The sequence below is a fragment of the Nothobranchius furzeri genome, chromosome 7, assembly GCF_043380555.1.
Source record: "Nothobranchius furzeri strain GRZ-AD chromosome 7, NfurGRZ-RIMD1, whole genome shotgun sequence".
Taxonomy (NCBI): domain Eukaryota; kingdom Metazoa; phylum Chordata; class Actinopteri; order Cyprinodontiformes; family Nothobranchiidae; genus Nothobranchius; species Nothobranchius furzeri.
Genome location: NC_091747.1, coordinates 27,764,720 through 27,785,469, shown reverse-complemented (window position 1 = coordinate 27,785,469; position 20,750 = coordinate 27,764,720). Strand labels below are relative to the sequence as shown.

General features: G+C 41.9%; 2 protein-coding genes and 1 long non-coding RNA gene across 6 annotated transcripts in view; all 3 read right to left on the bottom strand.

Moving 5' to 3' along the window:
- gtdc1 (glycosyltransferase-like domain containing 1) overlaps positions 1-7,118 on the bottom strand; it is a 60,958-nt gene extending 53,840 nt beyond the window's left edge. The window contains exon 1 of one of the 3 annotated variants that reach the window (XR_011521035.1): positions 6,917-7,118. Coding sequence is in view for 2 of the 3 variants with exons in the window: in XM_070553004.1 (XP_070409105.1) it covers positions 6,917-6,931 (15 nt within the window). In the remaining variant the exon portion in view is untranslated. The remainder of the gene's footprint in view (positions 1-6,916) is intronic. The other 2 variants (XM_070553004.1, XM_070553005.1) reach the window with 2 other exon arrangements.
- LOC139070552 (uncharacterized) lies at positions 294-6,910 on the bottom strand. Its single transcript, XR_011521037.1, has 4 exons — positions 2,507-6,910; positions 1,878-1,973; positions 1,698-1,787; positions 294-1,230 (listed from the first exon to the last, which is right to left on the bottom strand). It is a non-coding gene; the product is annotated as an uncharacterized lncRNA (long non-coding RNA).
- A 7,178-nt stretch (positions 7,119-14,296) lies between the features above and the next one.
- zeb2a (zinc finger E-box binding homeobox 2a) overlaps positions 14,297-20,750 on the bottom strand; it is a 66,163-nt gene continuing 59,709 nt past the window's right edge. For both annotated transcript variants that reach the window (XM_054751261.2, XM_054751262.2), the window contains exon 9: positions 14,297-20,364. In XM_054751261.2, the coding sequence (XP_054607236.2) occupies positions 19,865-20,364 (500 nt within the window). In that variant the 3' untranslated portion in view covers positions 14,297-19,864. The remainder of the gene's footprint in view (positions 20,365-20,750) is intronic.

The following is a 20,750-nucleotide window of genomic DNA, read 5'->3' as shown; positions in this document are numbered from 1 at the left end:
CTGCTAACTCTCTCATGCATTTGTCTGTAGTCACTCACACACCCGTCACGGCCGACGGAAGGACAAGCGAGCAGGCGCGCGCGCGCGCACACACACACACACACACACACACACACAAGGAATGCTGCTTGCTTATTTATTTCTATAAAAAAATGTTTTAAAAAATGATACAGCTCATTAAAACACCATTCAAAATATATTTTATTAAGATCTCTATCTCTCTATATATATATATATATATATATATATATATATATATATATATATATATATATATATATATATATATATATACATACATATAATTATAATTTTATAAGTAGTCTTATTTTATATTGGGTGTCTTAATGGCTGAAAATGGATAAAAAGCAGTTACATTTTAATTTAAAGATTTGAGATTCTAGTCAAAAATAAAGAACATTCCTCCAAATGTTCTTTAATGTGATCTTTATAATTCTAATGCTTACAACTTTGTTTTTATTGTCTGCAATGCGTAGCCTATATCTTTATTAAATGTGCGTTTAGCTGTAATGTGGTAATTCTCTCTAATGTGTACACACAGGTGGACATCAGTGCTGCAGTGAAATTCCCAAGATCAGTCTGCTTTGCTAACAAATATAGTTAAATCTGACCTGCATTCTAAATAAATACCGTTAGGTGGAAACATCAGTAGGCATTGAGTTATTGATACAATCCCTAACAGCCAGAATGGAAGAAGAGCATGCTGGGGCATCCTGGACCTGAGCCTGTTCTGTGTATTTACCTACAGGATGCAATAAATGTCTACAAGGCTGAGTTTGGACCATTACATCTAAAAGAAAACATACAATCAGTGATTTTTTAAATTGTTTACATTAATATACAAATTTTCTAAGTATTAACCTCACAGCAAATAAGTAGAACTATATAATAAACAGGCTTTAGTAGTTAAACAGGCGTTGTGCACACAGGTGCTTTGTGTCCCGGTGCTGGTGGTATCTAGGTCTCAGAGTTCCTGTCCTCCTGCCGTCTTCTGTTGTCCTCAGGATACGGATTGATGTTTCCTGGTGATGAGGGAGGGGCAGTATGTGGGCTTCAAACTGGTCCTGGATAACAGTGGGAGACCTCCGTTGTCTGAATACTGAGACCAGAGGGTTGGTGAGATGCTGATCTTCTCTACCTCATCTAGAAACGGAGTTGGTTCAGGGAAAACTTTTCCAGAGACCAGTTCCATGATGTCATCGCCATATTCTGCAATGATAGATGATAACTTTAATGACATATTTTGTTTACAAGCAGCTTTAGGAAAGTTGGTTCTTTAGCTTTCATGTTTATTGTGTTGTTTTGGTTTACTTTGTTCACAAGTTCACTTTGCTGCAGTGACTTCATATTCTTACAAATGTAATAAAATAGTGACACTAAAATTATACAAATGAGTCTGACTCCTTATGAAAGGAGGCTCATTAGAGAGCAGTGCAGACAGACTTACTACATGCTGCAGCTGTTTTTGTAGGCCAGCTGCTGCTGAATTTGGGGAAAGTTATTCTGCACACATCCAGATCAGATGGTCGATTACAGAAAATAATGTAATTCAACAATTTCTAAACAGACTAAACAAGTAAAACATCAAATAAATCACTCTGCTGTCATCAGATGGAGTGATTCAGGTGGTGAGGTGTTCTTAATGATGAGGGTGGCTGAGGCGTGTCATCACTCACTTTGGTCTGGTCCAGCTACCATCTCTCTACTGGTGGGTCTCCTTCCTCAGTAGGTGACATGAAGCTCCAACATCTGAACGTTCTGTGTTCCTTAGAGGAGAAAAAAAGTAACATTAGCAAGCTGGCTAAATTATTTTTTACTAGCATCTCAAGGACTTGGAGAAGCAGATCTTCACTTACCTAAACATCAGACCAGTTTATCCCAGCTGAGCTCATCAGGGCGTTAGTCTGACAGCCTGTCAGTGAAACACGGCTCCAGCCTTCTGGATGTGGACTCTAAAAAGCAAAGGAACATTTTTACTTTTGTTTTAATTATTTTACAGCTGATTTTATCAGCTTTCTGATGCTCACGCTCATACAGACGGTGAGCTTTGCTGCGTCTGACTGATGCAGTTAGTTTTTATATCTGCAGTGAGACAAAAAACTAACCTCACTCCACTCAGAGATCGTTCTTTAAAACTATTAAATCCACTGTGTTGACGCACTTTAATGACTTTGTCACGCTGCATTTTAGCTGATATGGGACTTTATTTACTGGATGCTGAGATTTTATCACACTCAGGTAGAATAACACACAGGCTCTCTGCTGCTACAATCAGTGGGAGGTTATCATCTGGTGTAAAAGAAGGCGTTGATCAGAAATCACGTTTTATTCCACGAAAATCAGCCAAATCCACATTAATCTGGGTGCTAACTTTACTAGCATACTGTGCTAGCGATAGCAAGCCGGATGCTAATGCTTTAGTGCTGCTAATGCCCGTAAATCTAAAGTAAAGTTTGTCGACATTTTAGAGTTATATGAAGCTTACCGCTCTGCTGCTGTGTCCCGTCGTTGCCACATTCAGATGGAAATGACTCCTTTTAGATAGATGAAGCCCTCGGTACTTAGCCACTAGCCTGGAGACACGAACGAACGAACCCCGCGCGCGCACACACACACACACACACACAAACAAACACTACTTTTTCTTCTGTGTTTTTTTTAGCAGTAGTGTCATCAGCTCCTGGGTTTAAATACTGCCACACCACCCTTCCTTAAAACGAGGAACAGTTTTGAGCTGTGTGTGGCTGAAATAACCGGACATTCTGCATTTTTCCAATAGGACTACAAAAAAATCTTAGCGAGAAGAAAAAATGGCGGATTGGCTCTGTGTTTAGCCGAGGGCCATTACCATATTTGGAAGTTATCCTGACGAAATAAATTACTGATGTAATAGATAATTTGAAAAACTGAACGGGTGGACAAATATGCCCAAAACTTAATTATTAAATATCTAAATAGCAACTCCAGTGAATAATATAAGCCTTTTTGCTCACTTAGACACTTAAAATGTGAAACACGCTGTGTTAATGGATAAAAAAGTGGGTTTTTCATGTTATGTCTGCTTTAAGATTTTCTGAGGGAAAGAGAAAAACAATTGTCTACCTTTCAGAAGAGGAACTGGCAAAAAAACTACATGGAAAATATGTGAAAATGTTTGTTTTTAACTCCAAACTGAACAAGTTTACCTAGATCTTAAAAAGCTGCTCAGATGATGAAACTGCAACTTTGATTCTGGTAACAAGCTAACAAATTGAACTAGCTCCTCTTTGATAACCGGCTAGCAGAGCTTCTGACTGACAGTTTATGTGCAGCAGCAAATCAACTATCCTGATTAACAAGGTTATAAATGCTCATAAAGGAAAAATCACTTTGATGTGTGGGGGAACTTTTCCAGGCCCTCTTTAGCAGGGTGGGACTGGGAGGAGAGTGCTGTAGCCTTTTAGCTGGAAGCTAACACTAGCGACGTAGCGACATAGAGGTGGGTTGGTTCACCGGCACGTGTCGGAGTCAGCCCGGCTATTATCAGCTGCTTAACGACACCGAGCGGACTCAGGTTCACGTTTGAAAGCAGCGCTGATTCCGGAAACCTCAGCACAAAGTGCGTTCGTTGCTCTGAGCCAGCATGACGAACAAGGGAGCAGCGCCGCTAACTCAGTTCGGGTGTCGCGTTCCACCCATCCTAAGGGTCTACGTAGGGGGCGGGCGTATTACGTGAATGGACCCATCTGATTGGCTGCATATCAGAAGGGCTACATTTGATTGGTCAAATAATACTTCCGCGTAAAAAACAGAGCTGGTTTACAAAAAGTTTATGTATGACACGGAAGGAAATGTTTGAACCAAACATTTATCGCCATTTTTCATGTGCTTGGCGATGGGCCTATCACACGTCCTGTTATCGCGATGACGATAACTTTTCAATATATTGTGCAGCCCTAATCTAAACAGACTGGAAAGATGAAAATAAACACACACACACACATACATACATACAGCAAGGGCACAGGGGTGGGGTGGGGGGGGGTTAGAAAACAGTAGACGTGAGCAGAAGCGCTCGTTGAAAATTCTCGCCTGATGTGAGCAGAGGAGGAGCAGACAGCACATGAATTTCATGACCGATCCACTTTGCGGCGCTTTGCAGCGGGTGTGTGTGTTCTGGGTGCAAGACCCACTCAGATGTAATTTAGACTAGATTTTATGGTTGTGCATTACAAAGCCGCCAAAATTTTTCAACTACTGGACATCATTTCATTCATTTTCAACAAAGTTTTGATGGATATTTCCAGAGATTAACAATAAAAACTACACATCGTTCCTTTAAGGTCAGCATGGTCAAAAGTCCGTCTTTCAGGCTGACATGACGTAAACAAGCTGACACTGGTCGTGTTCCAGATGAGCCAGTTCTGCGCAGATTACACCACCGGTGATCGGCGCGCATTGCATGCTGGTTAGATTCGTGTCCGACTTAACGCCGACTTGCTCTGACGTCATGCCTACGTAAGCAACGATAACCTTGTGAGATCAGGCGGATGCAAATTTTGGAGCAAGGCGCTGCAGTTGCTCTCCACCAGCTGACAAATCTAGGGGATGATGGGAAACGCCTGGCTCTCACCTGATCTAAGATCTGATTAGTTCTCATTTTGATCCAAACATCCAGTGATAGAACATGAAATGTTAGTTGGTCACATGTATTCTGTAAATCATGTTATGTTGATGACAAGTATATAGGCCATGAAGAGAAATGTGTTTTGTTTTGTCACGTTTCCTATGAGCACACTAAACCTACAGCTACCCTTTACTTCTTATTACAGACATGTCCAGGGGCGTCGGACGGGGGGGGGGGGTACCGTTTACCCAGGGCCGACTGCAGGGAGGGGCCCTGACACAGCTTTGAATAACAATGTTTTATTTTGTTGTTTTTTTCCCCCAACTTACTTAATGTCTTAATAAACTTCCCTTTACCTGGATAAAGAGGTTAAGAAACAGAATTTTGCCCTAAAAATAATAACTGAATAATCTCTGAGGCATCTATCACCCCTTAAAAATGTGCAAAGTGGTTTAGTTCACACCTGCGGCCAGGGGCTGCACGGCCGCATGTACAGCTAATGAGACATCGCAGATGCCAGCCAGAGCTGGAGGCAGGAGAGTCAGTCATGTCTTTTCCCAAGAAAGGGAAATCTGGCTTCCAGAAAAGAAAAGAAAAGAAAAGAAAAGAAAAGAAAAGAAAAGAAAAGAAAGGAAAAGAAAAGAAAAGAAAAGAAGGAGAAAAAGTTAATTGAACAGAAGCAAGTATGGACTAGGTTTTTCAAGAAGGAAGGTGAGCAGCAGCAGAACACAGTTTTAGCTGATATTAGCTAGCTCTCAGAAGCTGCATTCATGTTAGGTGTTCAGTGTTAAACGCCTTTAGTTTCACCATCAAGATCAAATATAAATTAATTAGTGTTATCAGTGATAACACTAATTAATTTATATATATATATATTAATCAGAATTATTATCGCGGGCGGCCGCCGCCAATTAATTCGCGGACCTCGCAGTAAAAACAGGTTCACTCTGTGTGGATATTTCAGCTCCTTCCCAGTCATGGACCAGGACAAACTTGGTATCGATGGATTCGTGGTAATCTCAGGAATGAGAAGCTGCCACTGTTTTTCGTATAGCATGATGACACTGGTGTTAGAGGATTGTTATTGACTTGGTTAGATATTTTAAGCCTATTTTAAATTTCTTTATATTTGATCTTGAAAACGGACAATCTTATAATTTGGCTGATAATGCAGGGATTATAAAATTTAGAGTACATTACATTCACAGAGAGAACCTGGTTTATTTCATGTCATATGTATTTAATCTTTCCTTATTGTACTAATATATATAATATACTATCTACAGGATGCAATTACAGAGCATTTTTGGAGAAGTTTGTATTGGACTGAGGATTTTTTGCACACTACCTGTGACTGTTGCTGGGGGTGAACGGGCTTTTAGCAAACTGAAACTGGTGAAAAATTATTTGAGATCAACAATGTCCCAGGATAGACTGAACAGCCTAGCTCTTCTTTCTATTCAAAGCCAATTAGCCAAAGGATTGGACTTTAAAGATCTCATGAGTGATTTTGCTAACATTAAGACCCATCAGTGGGCATTTACTGGAAAATAAATTCCAGGATTTTTGTTTGAACACATTGTTGGCAAATAAAATTAATTACATGTGAAGTCTGGGCATTTCACTTTTATTATGCTGGCTTTTGTATTTGCTCAATATAGAGGTTAAACTAAGATCATATTTATTATCTTGTCTTATAGCATGACAAAAAATGTGTAAGAGAGATATTAAACAATTGAGCATGGGGGCCCACCTAGAAGACTTGTACCTAGGGCCCAGAATTTGGTGCTACGCCCCTGGACATGTCTATGTATGCACATGTCTAGTAATGATATCCACAAGCATGTGAGGATGTTTCGGTTGCTAACAGGCGTCACCCGTGAGCTACATGTAGGAAATGTGTCCGACTTAAATAAAACGCCGGCTTTTAGCCACGTCCCCTGCTCTGGTCTGTTTTCCAGGCAAGCCGCTGCTCTTCAACAAAGCCACTACATCACTGTGTTACCCGGAAGCTGAACCTGTCCAGAGACACTAAGCAGAATTAAGATGTCTAACCGAACCTTTCCCTCCGTTTGGACCCTGATGAGAAAACAGATAAACTTTAATCAGCGGCATTTATTTCGTTAGCCGGGCACCATCTACTTCCTGGAGCAGCGATCGGATATTTTAACCGCAAGTCCGGTCCGAACCGACTGTTTCCACCCGAACCCCAAATGCCGTGAATCTGCCATGATGGTGGAGTACAAACGGCCCGGTTCGACCACATGATTAAAACTTGTAAACACTCACCTCCGACTGCTGCATCTACTCAGAACCTTAGGGCACGTGTGTTCCTACGTCACCACCACGTGCCCTTGTCTTGAACATCATTTACGTTCAACACAAACATTTAAAAAATCTAGAAAAACAAAGAATGAATCTTTCACACAGAAGAGATTTAGACACATTTAGTCTGATTTATTATAAGAGGACATTTTACTGTAAACTGTGTGTGTGTGTGTGTGTGTGTGTGTGTGTGTGTGTGTGTGTGTGTGTGTGTGTGTGTGTGTGTGTGTGTGTGTGTGTGTGTGTGTGTGTGTGTGCGTGTGTGTGTGTGTGTGTGTGTGTCAGAATGTGTGTGTGTGTGTGTGTGTGTGTGTGTGTGTGTGTGTGTGTGTGTGTGTGTGTGTGTGTGTAGGTGTGTGTAGGTGTGTGTTAGAACTCTTTTAGATCCATCAGAATCAACTGTGTCTGAAGTTTCCCACAATAAAGACCTTGTGTGCTTTATTCTCTCTTGTTAGAAGAAACTGTGAAAATTTGCTCAACTTTCTGATTCAGTTACATGTCATAAAAAACCGTAATATCTCACCAAAATAAAGAGTTTACAATCAGTGTAACCGCAACGAGAAAAGAATAGGCCACCGTCCTACAGCTCACCTTCCATCACAACACAAAGAAGAGACAAAAAGCAGCAACTAAACAACACATTTTCTCTACTTTATCACATTCAATCATTCACATGTTCATTTTGTTACTTTATATTTTTTCTTCCACTTATTTTTTTAAAAACACAACAAAGATCCACACAATTTCAGCTCATCACTGAGGCTGTTCCATAGACTAAGTTAAAAAATGACACACATCTGTATTTGACATTAGTTCTAACGTTGCCTCTGAAAAATATTCATCACTCTTAAATGATCTTTTTCTTCTCTTAACACAAACAAATCTTGAATGCATGAGAGGAGACTGAGTCTTAGCTCAAAATAATATTTCCGATGTTTTAATATAGACAATATCTTGACATTTTAATATACGAGACACTGTAGATTAATTGCTGGTTGGTGCACAATATGGAGCTTTATGTATTATTCTTACAATTTTTTTCTGAATCTTCACATTGGGTCAATATTGGTTTTATACGTATTCGCCATATACCTCAACACAAATCATCAAATACGGCATTATTAGGATAAAATACATTAAACATATCGATCTTTTGTTTAAAAAACACTTGTTTTGTAAATAATTCCAGTAGTTTTTGATAGATGGTTTTTTATTTATTCAATGTGTCTTCCAAATGAGCCTATGATCTAAGAGAACTCCTAAGAGTTTTATTTCATGTACCCTTTTGATTTCTACACCATTTAATTTCATTATTATTTAACTGACAGTACTCCCAACACCCTCAAAAATCACAAATTTAGTTTTACTTTAAGTAGGTGAACATTTATTACTGTCAAAAAGGTCTTTTAACCTAATCAAGACTTCAAATAGTGTTAATAATTAGCTCTCGTCTGCTCCATAAGAAAACAAAGTTGTGTCATCTACGAATGTAATAATGTATTACAACTTCTTGAGTGGAATAAATTCTATTTATTTCATTTGTGTTGACACAATTAATTTATTCTATTTATTTGAGTCTTTATTAGATTATGAGTTTATAGATGTGTCTAAAATGTAAATTAATCTTTTCAATTGTTTTCAGACTGTGTAGTAGAAAGAATCTTTTATATAACACCTATCATGAAAACAAATCACAAGGCACTTCACAGGAACAAAGGTGAAAATAAATCAAAGTAAAAATGAATAAAAGATGCATTAAAAGTGGGGAAAATGGAAAAATTGTATGTTAAAATATGAAGAAAATTATGAAATGGAAAAAGGTAATCATGGGATCCTTAATTAGATAGAACAGACAGAAACAGCATGAAGACAAGGTGGTGATGAAGGTCCCACCAATGCATGAACAGGTGAGTTTAAAGGAGACCAGTGAGTCCACTGATCTCAGGCTCAGAGGGAGAAAGGTCCAGAGTCTGGGGGCCACAGCAGCAGATCATCTGTCACCTTTGACCTTTAGCCTGGTGGCTTTGGTCACTGGACCTCAGGGACCTGCTGGGGGTATAGGGACTGAGAAGATCACCTTTGGCCTTTAGCCTGGTGCTGCACAACCACAATTTCAAAGTGTGAACACACAAGTTGTTGTGAAACAGGTCAGAGCGGGTTGGATCGGATCTGGAGGTCCAGTCCAGGACTTAAAGCAGTGGGAAAGAAGAATGCTGTGCTTCAGATGGCTGACTGATATTGGTAGGGTGGCAAACGCCCGAGTTCTGGGAAGTTTCTGGGACAGGGGAAGGTTCTGGGACAGGGGAAGGTGACAAGGAAAATATGATGGCTCTGTCCTCTCAATGTGTCTCCATACCAACTCAGCCCTTGCAGGACTTTGACGTCAGCATATCTAAACCATTTTTCACAGTGATGTCACTGATCAGCATCAAAAGACGTCCATGAACACTAATAACATTAATAGTTTAATTCTGTCCAATCTTCTCAGTGTTCTAGTGGTAGAGTGTCCGCCCTCGGGCTGGGAGATCGGGGGTTCAAATCTCATTCAGGTCAAACTAAGGTCTTTAACAATGGGACCTAATGCCTCCCTGCTTGATACTCAGCTTTAAGGGGGTTAATCCACCAACTAGTTCCTGAGTGTGTCTGCAGTTCATTGCTCAGATGAGATGAATTTCACCGGTGTGTGATGTCTGATGGGACATTAACTGTAGGCTGTAACTTTTTATTTAACCAGGAATGGTCCCATTGAGATTAAAAACCCCTCTTTTACAAGGGTGGGAGATAAGCTACTGTATGTGGGTTAACCCTAAAGGTTGGTTTATGCTTGACGCGTCCGCGAGGTCCGCACGGCTCCGCGCGGCAAAATTGCGTCATTTTAACAACCACGCCCCTCCACCGCGGTCGGACGTGGAAAAACATGGCGGACTGGCAAGAACTAGTATGGCAGATTGTCAGCGCGTGGCAGTGAATGAAGCGGATGCAAGGATCCACATGCGGGTGAGGGAAGCAGGTAAGCAGGTACACAGGAACGATTAAAGGTTTTAATAGAGAACACGCTAACATAGAAACAATGATCCAACAAGAGACACAGAACTGAAGGGGGTTAAAAACAGGAGGGCTGGGAGCTTGGGTGATTGGGAAACGAGAGGCAGGTGGGAGCAATTAACATGGACATAGGACTGAACAGAATGGGGAGACAGGACAGGGTGTGACAGCCCCCCCCCCCCCCCCCCCCCCCAAAAGGGCGGATTCCAGACGTCCACAGGAACATAGAGCAGGGCGGGAGGAGGGAGGGCCGAGAGGGACCGATGGAGAGGAGGCAGGGACCAGTAGAGTCCGGGGGCCTGCGCCTGGGGCAGAGGAGGCGACGACGACGGGCTCTTGGGGGCCTGCGCCTGGGGCAGAGGAGGAGGCGACGACGGGCTCTTGGGGGCCTGCGCCTGGGGCAGAGGAGGAGGCAACGACGGGCTCTTGGGGGCCTGCGTCGTGGCAGAGGAGGAGGCGACGACGGGCTCTTGGGGGCCTGCGCCTGGTGAGGGCAGGACTGGCGGTGACCGGAGGCAGAGACGCCAGAGGACACGTCCTTGACTACTGGACTGGAGATGGCGTCGACCACTGGACTGGAGACGGCGCCGACAACCTCAGGGCTGGAGGTTCGTAAATACAGACATTTGTATGATTCAGCTCTCAGAGATCACCATGATCAACATGTTGTTAATAATTCTTGGAGAGAAATAGCTCACACTGTCGAAAAACACGAGGACGCTGTTAAAAATGCTGGAATGCCATGTTGTAAGCAACAGTATTTTTACTTCTACTATGGTGTAGTGTTGGATGCATGCCGTAGAGCTCCATGCTGCTCCCTACAGTTTGGGAGAATATTGGCTCACCGCAGAGACAAGCCGCATGAACCATAAACGCTGCAAGTTGTGAAGCGTGTTCCATCCGCGAGCCGCATCACCAAGAGGAAAGTGAATGCGTCAAGCATAAACCAAGCTTAACTCTTTTGCTCTGGCTCTGCTTCAACACTTGCAGTTTTACAAATGCAGGTTGTTTTGGGAACATCTGCTGATGTCATTCCCTTTTAACTCATTCACTGCCAACAACAACTAAAGTCGTCATTTGCATTTTTTTTACTGTGTGGGCGTCGGAACGAGCCCCCGCACCGTGAGAATAAAAATCTCAGCTCTAAAGCCGATCTTCATCCACATACGTTACACGTCACGTGATCAGGAAGCAGAAAATCCATGTGTTAGGAGATCGTTTTGGGCCGCTTCTGTAAAAAAAGTGAGGCGCGAACCGGAAAAGGTTCAGCCGATCACAATTCAACAACAGATTATGAAAGATCGCATAACGCTCGAAACGCGCAGATTCTTCCTGATGTAAGAGGTGAGTCTCCGCTTTGTGTTGGTTGTTTTGGCATCTAAATCTTCCTAGCGCGCAATGTTCTGTGACTCTTAAAAAAACAGTAAAAATGGTGAGAAACGCTGGCAGGGAAGGGCTTTACTGATCAGGAAACGGCCGGCAGCGAATGAGTTAAGTTACAACCAATCAGCATGAGCTAACTGTAGAGAAATATGTTGCTTTTAAGCTTAATATACTGCCTTTACTTATGACCAATAAGATGTGATATTCTATATAAATATAGGATATCAACCTGATTGATCTTTGAATGTTTAATCAGAAGAATTTGGATTCTTTGTTTTTTCGTGATCATGGTCCACTTCGTATTAACTAAGACAGAGTCAAGAATATAATTCAAAATAAACTTTATTTTCTTGACTAATTATATACATGACAAGCTATAAACAACTTTATGTGATGGATGAACATAAGTGGATGGAATGTGATGTATGATGATGGAATGGTGTGTGATTTTTACCAGAATCGTTGTTTCTGAAAGAAATGATGAATTCTGGGTGTAAGAGTTTGTGGTTGTTATAAGCTAAAGAATTGATTTATCAAAAGAACATCAGACGCAATTCATGTTGTGCCTACGTACCCGTTTCTGGAGACCCCCGTTTGGATCCAAGATGTCAAAGAGTCGGTGACCCCAATGCACATGGCTCATAGGAAAACCTTGATGCGACCAAGTCAGTCCTGCGATGCCTCCGGTTGACAACGATAGAAGAAATTGTTTGCGTCTAGAACAGCTTTTGCTGAATAGCTGAAGGAGCAAGTTTCTGTGCCGCTGCAGGCAGATTTAACAGCTTGTCGAAAGATTTGATGGTTCGAAGAGTTTATTTCAGATTGGCCACTCTGAAGGTCTACTCAAACTCGAACTGAGCTTGAACTGACTCATTCAGGAAGTGAGTTCTGTTTTACGTAATAATTCTCATATTGTGATTGTGTGGCCAATCAGGACAAAAGAGGTGTTAACACACAAACCTCAGAACCCATGCCTTTTCCAGATACAAAAGATGCTCTGATTTGTGGATAAGAAGATAATGAGTCATGAGATTACTTTAACCTTATTATCTTGTCATGTGTATGAGCGTGTGAGCTCGTCAAGTCACGCACGCTGATTAAATATATGGGTCATATATTTCATTTCATCCTCATTAATCTGAGCACAGATTAATCAACCTTATTAATTTAAGCACAGATTAATCAAAACATTTCATTTAAAACCTTGTCCATTCATTATATGATCAATTAAGTCATATTGTTCATTTCATTATGATTTAATTAAAAGTTCATCTTTTCTTCTTTGAAGCAAGGAATGAATAACAGCAGCTCAGCAGAGAAGAACCTTGGGAAGGGCGCATGTTGACAATGTCGTGATCCCGAGATGTCAACATGCACTTACAGAATCTTTCTTGCAGCTTGGAATATTAGATAGGAAGACGCACAGAGGCAGATTAATGTCCGAAGATGACCTGTGTCTGAAAAGGCCAAAATAGATGAAAAACTGATCATTTCTGGATGCTACATAACCAAAGTCCCACTCAGTGACCATTTCCAAGTACACTGTAGGTACTCAGTTCATTCTTGAAATGGCCCGGTAAATGGTTCTTTCGGCCAAACTGGTGAAATGGAGACAACAGCATGCCGCGAAGGTCTGGTAAAATTACCCAAAAGTTCTGATAGAAAAAAATAAAATTACAGTGCCAGAGACCCGGGGAGACTCAGGGAGGAACATGAAGAATGGACACCTTCATCATCTGCTGTAGTCTGGAGAAGATGAAGGCACAGAAACAGCTGCAGCAGACAGTCTCCAGGAATAAACAGGAGTTAGGAGAAATCGATGTGTGTTTGTGAAAGAACAAGCCCCCTTCACATGTGCCTGAGTTATTCTTCAGCTTCTCTAGAGCTTTTAGCTTCAGACATGTGACCCCAGAGGTTTCTGATTTAAAAATACTAAGTAATTCAGCCAATAAAGAAAACTGTTGCAGCTCATGTTCACCTACACTCAACTAAAGGATTATCAGGAACACCATACTAATACAGTGTTTGACCCCCTTTCGCCTTCAGAACTGCCTTAATTCTATGTGGCATTGATTCAACAAGGTGCTGAAAGCATCTTTTAGAAATGTCGGCCCACATTGAAAGGGTAGTATCTTGCAGTTGATGGAGATCTGTGGGATGCACATCCAGGGCACGAAGCTCCCGTTCCACCACATCCCAAAGATGCCACCATTCTTTGTAAACCCTAGAAATGGTTGTGGGTGAAAATCCCAGTAATGGAGCAGATTGTGAAATATTCAGACTGGCCTGTCTTGCACCAACAACTGCCACGCTTAAAATAGCTTAAATCACCTTTCTTTCTCATTCTGGCATTCAGGTTGGAGTTCAGGAGATTGTCTTGACCAGGACCACACCCCTAAATGCATTGAAGCAACTGCCATGTGATTGGTTGATTAGACAGTTGCATTAAGGAGAAGCTGAACAGGTGTTCCTGATAAACCTTTAGGTGAGTGTAGATCCAAGCATGACAGTTTAGTTGAGTTATTGTAAGAGTCATGTTAGAAATACAGCTTCAGCAATTGTATTCCTATTTTATTTATTTATTTTTTCAAATTCTGTAAATCATCTCAAAATCCCTGGTGTAGTACTTGGTAACCTACAGTGGGGTCACGACCCCAGCTTTGGGAACCGTTGATCTAGATCACAGAATCACCAAAACACTGGCAGAATGTCTGGTTCTCCAGAAGGAGCTGCATTCCCAGTAACGTCTCCCAGGAAACTGTTTAAAAGCTGTTGATGGGCTAAGAAGATAACAACCAACCTTGTGGTGCATTCAGGGACCCACTGCTTAGTTCAGACAGGGAAATACTTGAAAGTTCACTACCCTTATGGTGCTTCAAGGATCTCCTGAAGCCATTTATAAATAAGACAAGCTGCTCAGGTGTCATACAAGAACAACACATTTATTTAGGTTTCATTTGGCTACATTTGTTAGAGCAGTCAGAAAACAAAATCAAATCATAATTAAGGAATTTCTTCATCACCAGTAGCTCCATCACATCAATATTAAAGTGAATGTTTTAATGTTACAGTGCTTTTACAATATTTGTTTGATCAATAATTCCCAAGTTTGAATGTTTCAGTAGTTTTAAGAATAATAATGATCAAACAGACAGCAGAGACTACATAAACGAGACTCTGTAAGTCGCTTTGGACAAAAGCGTCTGCTAAATACATAAACATAAACATAAATGCCCGAGATCTGGAAGACTTCAGAGACATCCTGAACATCACATATAAAAGATGTAAAAGGCATCCGGGACACCAGAAAACAGAGATGTCAGAGACATTGGTCACCAGAGAAGTTTGAGACATCAGGGACTTCCACATTTGTTCCATCAGACATATTTGACTACCACATCTCGGAGGAACTTACGTTTTGTTCGCTAGTTTGAAATAAAAAAAAAATCTGTCACATAAATAAAATCTAAATTTCATTTAGAACGAGAGGCTCAGTTAATAGTGACAAAAACACTGTCATGGACATCAAACACATTGCACAACAGCTGTAAACAAACAATATTAATAATGATGACCCTGGGTCAATGCCAAGACGAAGGATGACTGAGGGCAGGTGAGACTGAAGGGAATGGCACTTCAGGAAGTCCTAGGTAAAGGTGTGCATAGGACCTTGTTAGTCTAAGAACCATTGGAGATCTCTCTTCCTAAGTCCAGACTCACAAAGACATTTTGTTTAAATGACCGAGTCAAGATCAGGGTCCGGGTCCTTCATCAGAACACTCAGAACCAAAACCAAAAGACAAACCCTGTCACAAAAACCAATCACAGGATACAACACCCAATTATAAGACAATGTGCTCAAGTGCTCCTTGATTCATTTCATTTCTTTTTTCATTTCTATAAAATCTGTTTTGTTTCATGAGGAATCGAGGATTTCAGGGCCCTCATTTATCAAACATTCATAGAAACTGACCTATATTCCCTCCTAAGACCGAAATTTAGAATCTCCGTACGAATAGTCAAAAGTCTGGTGTATGAAACATGCAGTGGCCTCTCGTTCGCACGCTCCTCTGCAGCCGCCTGGTGATAAAGCCCACCTGCTACCCAGGTGCTCGTGTCCATTCTCAGTCATTTACATACAGAAACGTCCTTAATTAACCAAATTTGGTCACGCTACGTCCTCAGCACCTGAGGGGATTCCCTGTCATTTCCCAGAAAAAAGAAGAAAACCTTTATTAACAATGAGACTGAAACACTGACTGCCAAGAGCAAAAAAACAAAAACAAAACAAAAACAAGTAGCAGAGGTTATAAACACGGTCGGTACAGAGGAGAGGTTCCTGTCAGAAATAAATAAAAATGGATTTGATGAATGGTAGAGTAACGGGTTCTCGTTCACATTTAAGGAGCCATCTGTTTGGAGTTGTTTCATTTGGAAATGTTGTCTGAGCTGCCATTCAGTCTGGTTGTGTGTGTGACCGGGGAGCAGAGGAGGTTCTGCGGGGTTCTCTAGTTGTAAAATAAAATATGAACTGGAATCAGATTTGTGAGGTTTGTCTGTCGCGCCACAAAGGGTCCCAATCCCAGCATAGCAGAAGGATTTCTCCCTCCCATGTGCACGCTGTGTTGAATCCTCAAATACCACAGATCAGCCATGACATGTCAGATTCCCATTGGTCATCTGACTTTTATTGGTTTTAGCACCAAATATGCACAAAAGCTGTTTTTCTACCGACAGAATTACATACTGGGTAAATATAATTTGTGGATGAGGAACACACGTGGACGACTGAAACCTTCAGAATTGCTGTTCCTCTGTTCTACCACTAGATGCTGTTCCTACGCATAGTCAGAACTGTTCTGAACATTTTTACGTACAAGTACAAATACCATAAAATACATAAAAAAAATTCCCACGCACGAAATACGCACAGATCTGCTCGTGAGTACGGGTGATAAATGAGGGCCCAGGGCTACTTAATAACACTGTTCACCACAAAAATGTTCCAGTTATTAAAGAGCAAGTCACTCCAAATCACCATTTTTTTGCTGATAAACTATATAAATGAGTGTCCAATCGTGCTGCAGACACGTGTAGTCAATAATTCGGCACTTTAGTGCATCTTAGTTAAAATTTAAATATTCTGCTTAAAACTGTCAGCGATGCACCGTCGTCAGGCAAAAACTCAGCACTGCATTTGAATTTAAATCTGCCATCGCTATTGGCTAAGAGGTACACTATGATGTTAGATGGTAGATTATGATGTCACAATGTCGTGAGTGTGTGTATTTGTTAGAGGCTCCGCCCTCTCGGTCTGCTAGGCAACAGCATTTGTTGTATTTTTCAAACAGGAAGTTGGAGTTGTGTAAGAATCTGGCAGGGGGTGACTCGCTCTTTAAATACTATTAAAGCTCCAATGGTAAATTTAGAAAACAAATTAGCTTAAAAAACTGTTCATGCCTCTAAACGTTCTAACATCGTACGAATATGGACACTGAAAAAAATGAAAATAAATTAAGTGGTTCTCTTGCTTATGTCCAAAAAACCTCCACCATTAACACGTTTCCGACTAAAACCAACCATCGGATCACTGGTCTCACCGAACTGCCGCATTTCCCTGGGTCCTCCACCCGTCACACACTCACGTATTCAGCAACAGAACACCACAGCTGTGAGAGATTCTCCGCTCAATAACATCAGAGAAGAAGAAATAGCCGGCTGCTACCACTTCAGCTTTAGGACAAACTACCAGAGTCCCAAAGAGAAAATCACCATCGTAAGTCAGGGGCAACAAAAGATGTTTGGATATAGAAAACAGAGACTGGTGTTTAGCGCTATCTTGCTTCCTCCGGCATCGCAGGTCTCCAGTACCAGTGGAGGCGGTCGTGAGTGAGTTTTCCATGACTGTGTTCATGTTCAAAAGCTAGCTTGTCCTGTAGATTTGCTATAATAGATTTAATTATTATTCTCATTTCCATGTAGGTTCTGACCCTGTTCTTCCAGCTCTTGGCTTGTTTGCCAGACCTCAGTGTATCCCTCACTCAGAAGATAATCAACCCCTGACCTCTGTGACCTTTGATCTATCAGGTTTAGTTTGTCAGCTCTGATCTAAAACTAAAATAATTTGGTAAAAAATAATAATAATTATTATGTCAAAGAGTTAGTTATCCAAGCTAATGTACTAGCAAACAGCTAGTATTAGGTGTGTGGTAGACAACATCAGTGTTGGACAGATTTCATCAGCACAGGAGGGATAAAGACAAACATGAGGTCACAATTAACCACCTGCATAAATCTAGTTTGTTCTTGTACATCCAGAGCTGTTAACATCTTCAGTGTACCGCAACTAGGACAGCAGGTCTGTAGCTAGTCCTAATGGGGCCTAGTCAAGGCTTCATGGGATGGTTTCTACTAGAGTTCTAGGGTGAATGAATGTGAATGAGTCAGCGTTCTGATTAGGGTCACATTACACCTCCTGAGCATCAAAGGGACGGAATTTTACTTAATCAATCCTGAATCCTCATCAGGTGACCTATAAGGGAACAGGGAGCTTAAGTCACACCCATCTACTTCTGGACCGTGGGTCCACACTGTGCAATTTTCGGCCGTCTTTGCCAAATCCCTCACCGGGAGCAGAACTGTGTAAAAAAAAAGATGAAAGTGAGGGTGATTTGCAAACCTGTGGTTGTCCAGTCTGACCAGCTCTGCAACAGCTTTTTGAGCAGTCTCACGACCCAAATCAGCCTCCGACAGTCTACAAGCATGCTTGAAAACCTACGAGTCCTGTCTGCAACCAACCAAACAAAATACACCTTTGGGACGCCGCAGCAGCAAGACTCCGCCTCTCTGAGCTTCAGTTTCAATTCATGTTTAAAATCCAGATCATAAACTACACACTATTATTTTTGTTAATAGCCCAAGTTAAACAGGGGTTGTACAAAAATAAGTAAACAACGTTTTTAGACCATCAGATAAATTGTGAAAACCGTGATTCTGTGATCTGTGAGAGTGAGATGAGATGAGATCACGAACATAAAAAACAAAACACAAAAACATGAGATCCCATTGCTGTTGGTGGAAATCTCACATTTTTAACCGATAAGGATGGTTCAGTAGCGTTTTGCTGCAGAGGGACAGAGGAAGTTGTGCAGATCGCTGCAATGTCTATGTGTATTTGAGGCGGCCAATCAGTTAGCAGTGGGTGTGTTGGACCAGTTCAGCCCGAAGCAGACCGCCTTGGTATGTGGGCTGAAAAATGGACTGGTTGAGCACAGATAAATACAAGGCTACCTAGACACTTTAAAAGCTACCCAGTACGGTCAGTGCCGGCCCAGATGTGAAACATCCTTACGCCGGGTTCACATCGCTCACGAAATTCACACGCTGCCCGCTGCTCCCCTGTTCAGGTGAGAATGTTTGATGGGCACTTCTGCTCACGTGTGTGTGTGTGTGTGTGTGTGTGGGGGGGGGGGGGGGGGGGGGTAATTATTTTCATCTCTCTAGTCCAGCTATAGGTTATTTAGGGGAATGAATAGAAGCGCTCTCTAATTCATGGCACATCGTCACGCTTCTGAGTCTGATGTGATCCAAGCGTTTGGCTCCCTATGCCGTTAGCTGCTAGCTTGAGTTAGCTGCTAGCACTGTTTGCTGCTAGCTTGAGTTAGCTGCTAGCGGTGTTTGCTGCTAGCTTGAGTTAGCTGCTAGCGGTGTTTGCTGCTTCTTAGTAGCATCAGCTGTAGTCAACAGGGTAACAGTGAAACTAAAACACTTTGGAGCTTTCTAGTCTTCAAATAGTTAAACACACTTTCCTGCTGAAGCCAGAGAAAAGTTTCTTACAGATCCCAACGAGAACACTGTTAACCCTCCAGACATTTTGTACTTCGTTATCCTGGATACAGCAACTGGTGTGAATGTAGTACACGCATTTCCAAACTATGACCCAAGGGCCATTTGTGCTAATTGCATTTCTGTTTTAGGTTTAACATTTATGTATGGGTTTTTACTGCTATGAGGCATATTTTGGGTCATTAAAAACAAAAATAATCACCATAAAAAATAAATTTGGTTTATCAAAGGTTAAAAAAAAATCCTAATATTGTGGCTCTTGAGAAATATTTTGCCCCTGAATTACAACATGAGACCTGATGGTTCTCATGACCACATGCTGCTCCGTAGAACATCTATGTGTTCTGAGGAGTTTTGTAGTCCTGAGTCACAGAAAACAAGCACACAAACCCCCCCCCCCCCACCCCCCCCCCCCACACACACACACACACACACACATGCTTGTCCTTTGTGTAGTAGAATTGTGTGTGTTAATGCCTTTTGTTGTGTTGGGGGGGGGGGGGGATAAGATAGGACATTATCCAGCAGGTGGACACACACTTCATATTTGACATACTGATTTGCTCTGACTTCTATCTTCCAGTCAATGAATGAGCAGAACTGGACTGATCTGACCCGGTTCTGTATCCATCAGGTGTCCTAGTCCAGCATGCTGTCTGGTGGACATTCTTCCATTTGCTGCATAGAGTCTTTGTCCTTCATGTCCATCACAAAGTGGCTCCTGTTGTCACTTTGCTGTTGATCTGTCACTCCCTCCTTCACCTCCCCCCTCTCCTGTCCCCCTCCCCCATCTCCGCTGTCCCCCAGGATGGTATTGTCCTCCATCTGGTCTTCACTGTCTGAGTATCCCAGGGATCCCAGGTCCTGTAGGAAGCCCCCTCCCAGCAGCAGCTCTGTGGGCTCCAGCCCTCTCTGGTTCCTTGCCTCCCTCTGGGCAGCCTCTCGCTCCTCAGCCTCCCTCTTGCAGTATGAATATCGGTGGTTCATGTGCTGAGAGTACGAGCCTGAGTGTGAGAAGCGCTTGCCACACTTGTCACACTGATAGGGCTTTTCTCCAGAGTGCAGGCGTGAGTGCTCAATCAGGTGGTGTTTGTGCTTGAAGGCCTTCTTACAAATCTGGCACTGATGTGGACGTTTACCTGGAGACACACATGGAGAGCAGGAAATGGTCATAATAGACAGGAGACCCAAAGCCACAGAAGGGCAAGAAGAGGAGAGGAATGGAGCAGAAACCAGACAGCAGGCTGAGAAACATCTACAAACTTTATTTTAGCATGTGAGCAACAACCAAACATTTATCAGAAAGACTTACTACAAAACCAATTGAAACCCTTCCAAAATCCTGGTCCTATTTATGTACAACAGGTCCAACATCTGGACCAATCAGAATCAGAATACACCCGTATCATGTTTCATCCACCAGATCTAATCGCTCGTTTCTCTGCAAAAAAGTTTCCAATTGGGTTCTACTGAGCAGTCAGTAGCTCAGGACGTGTGTACCCATGTTTTATTAAACAAGAGGAAA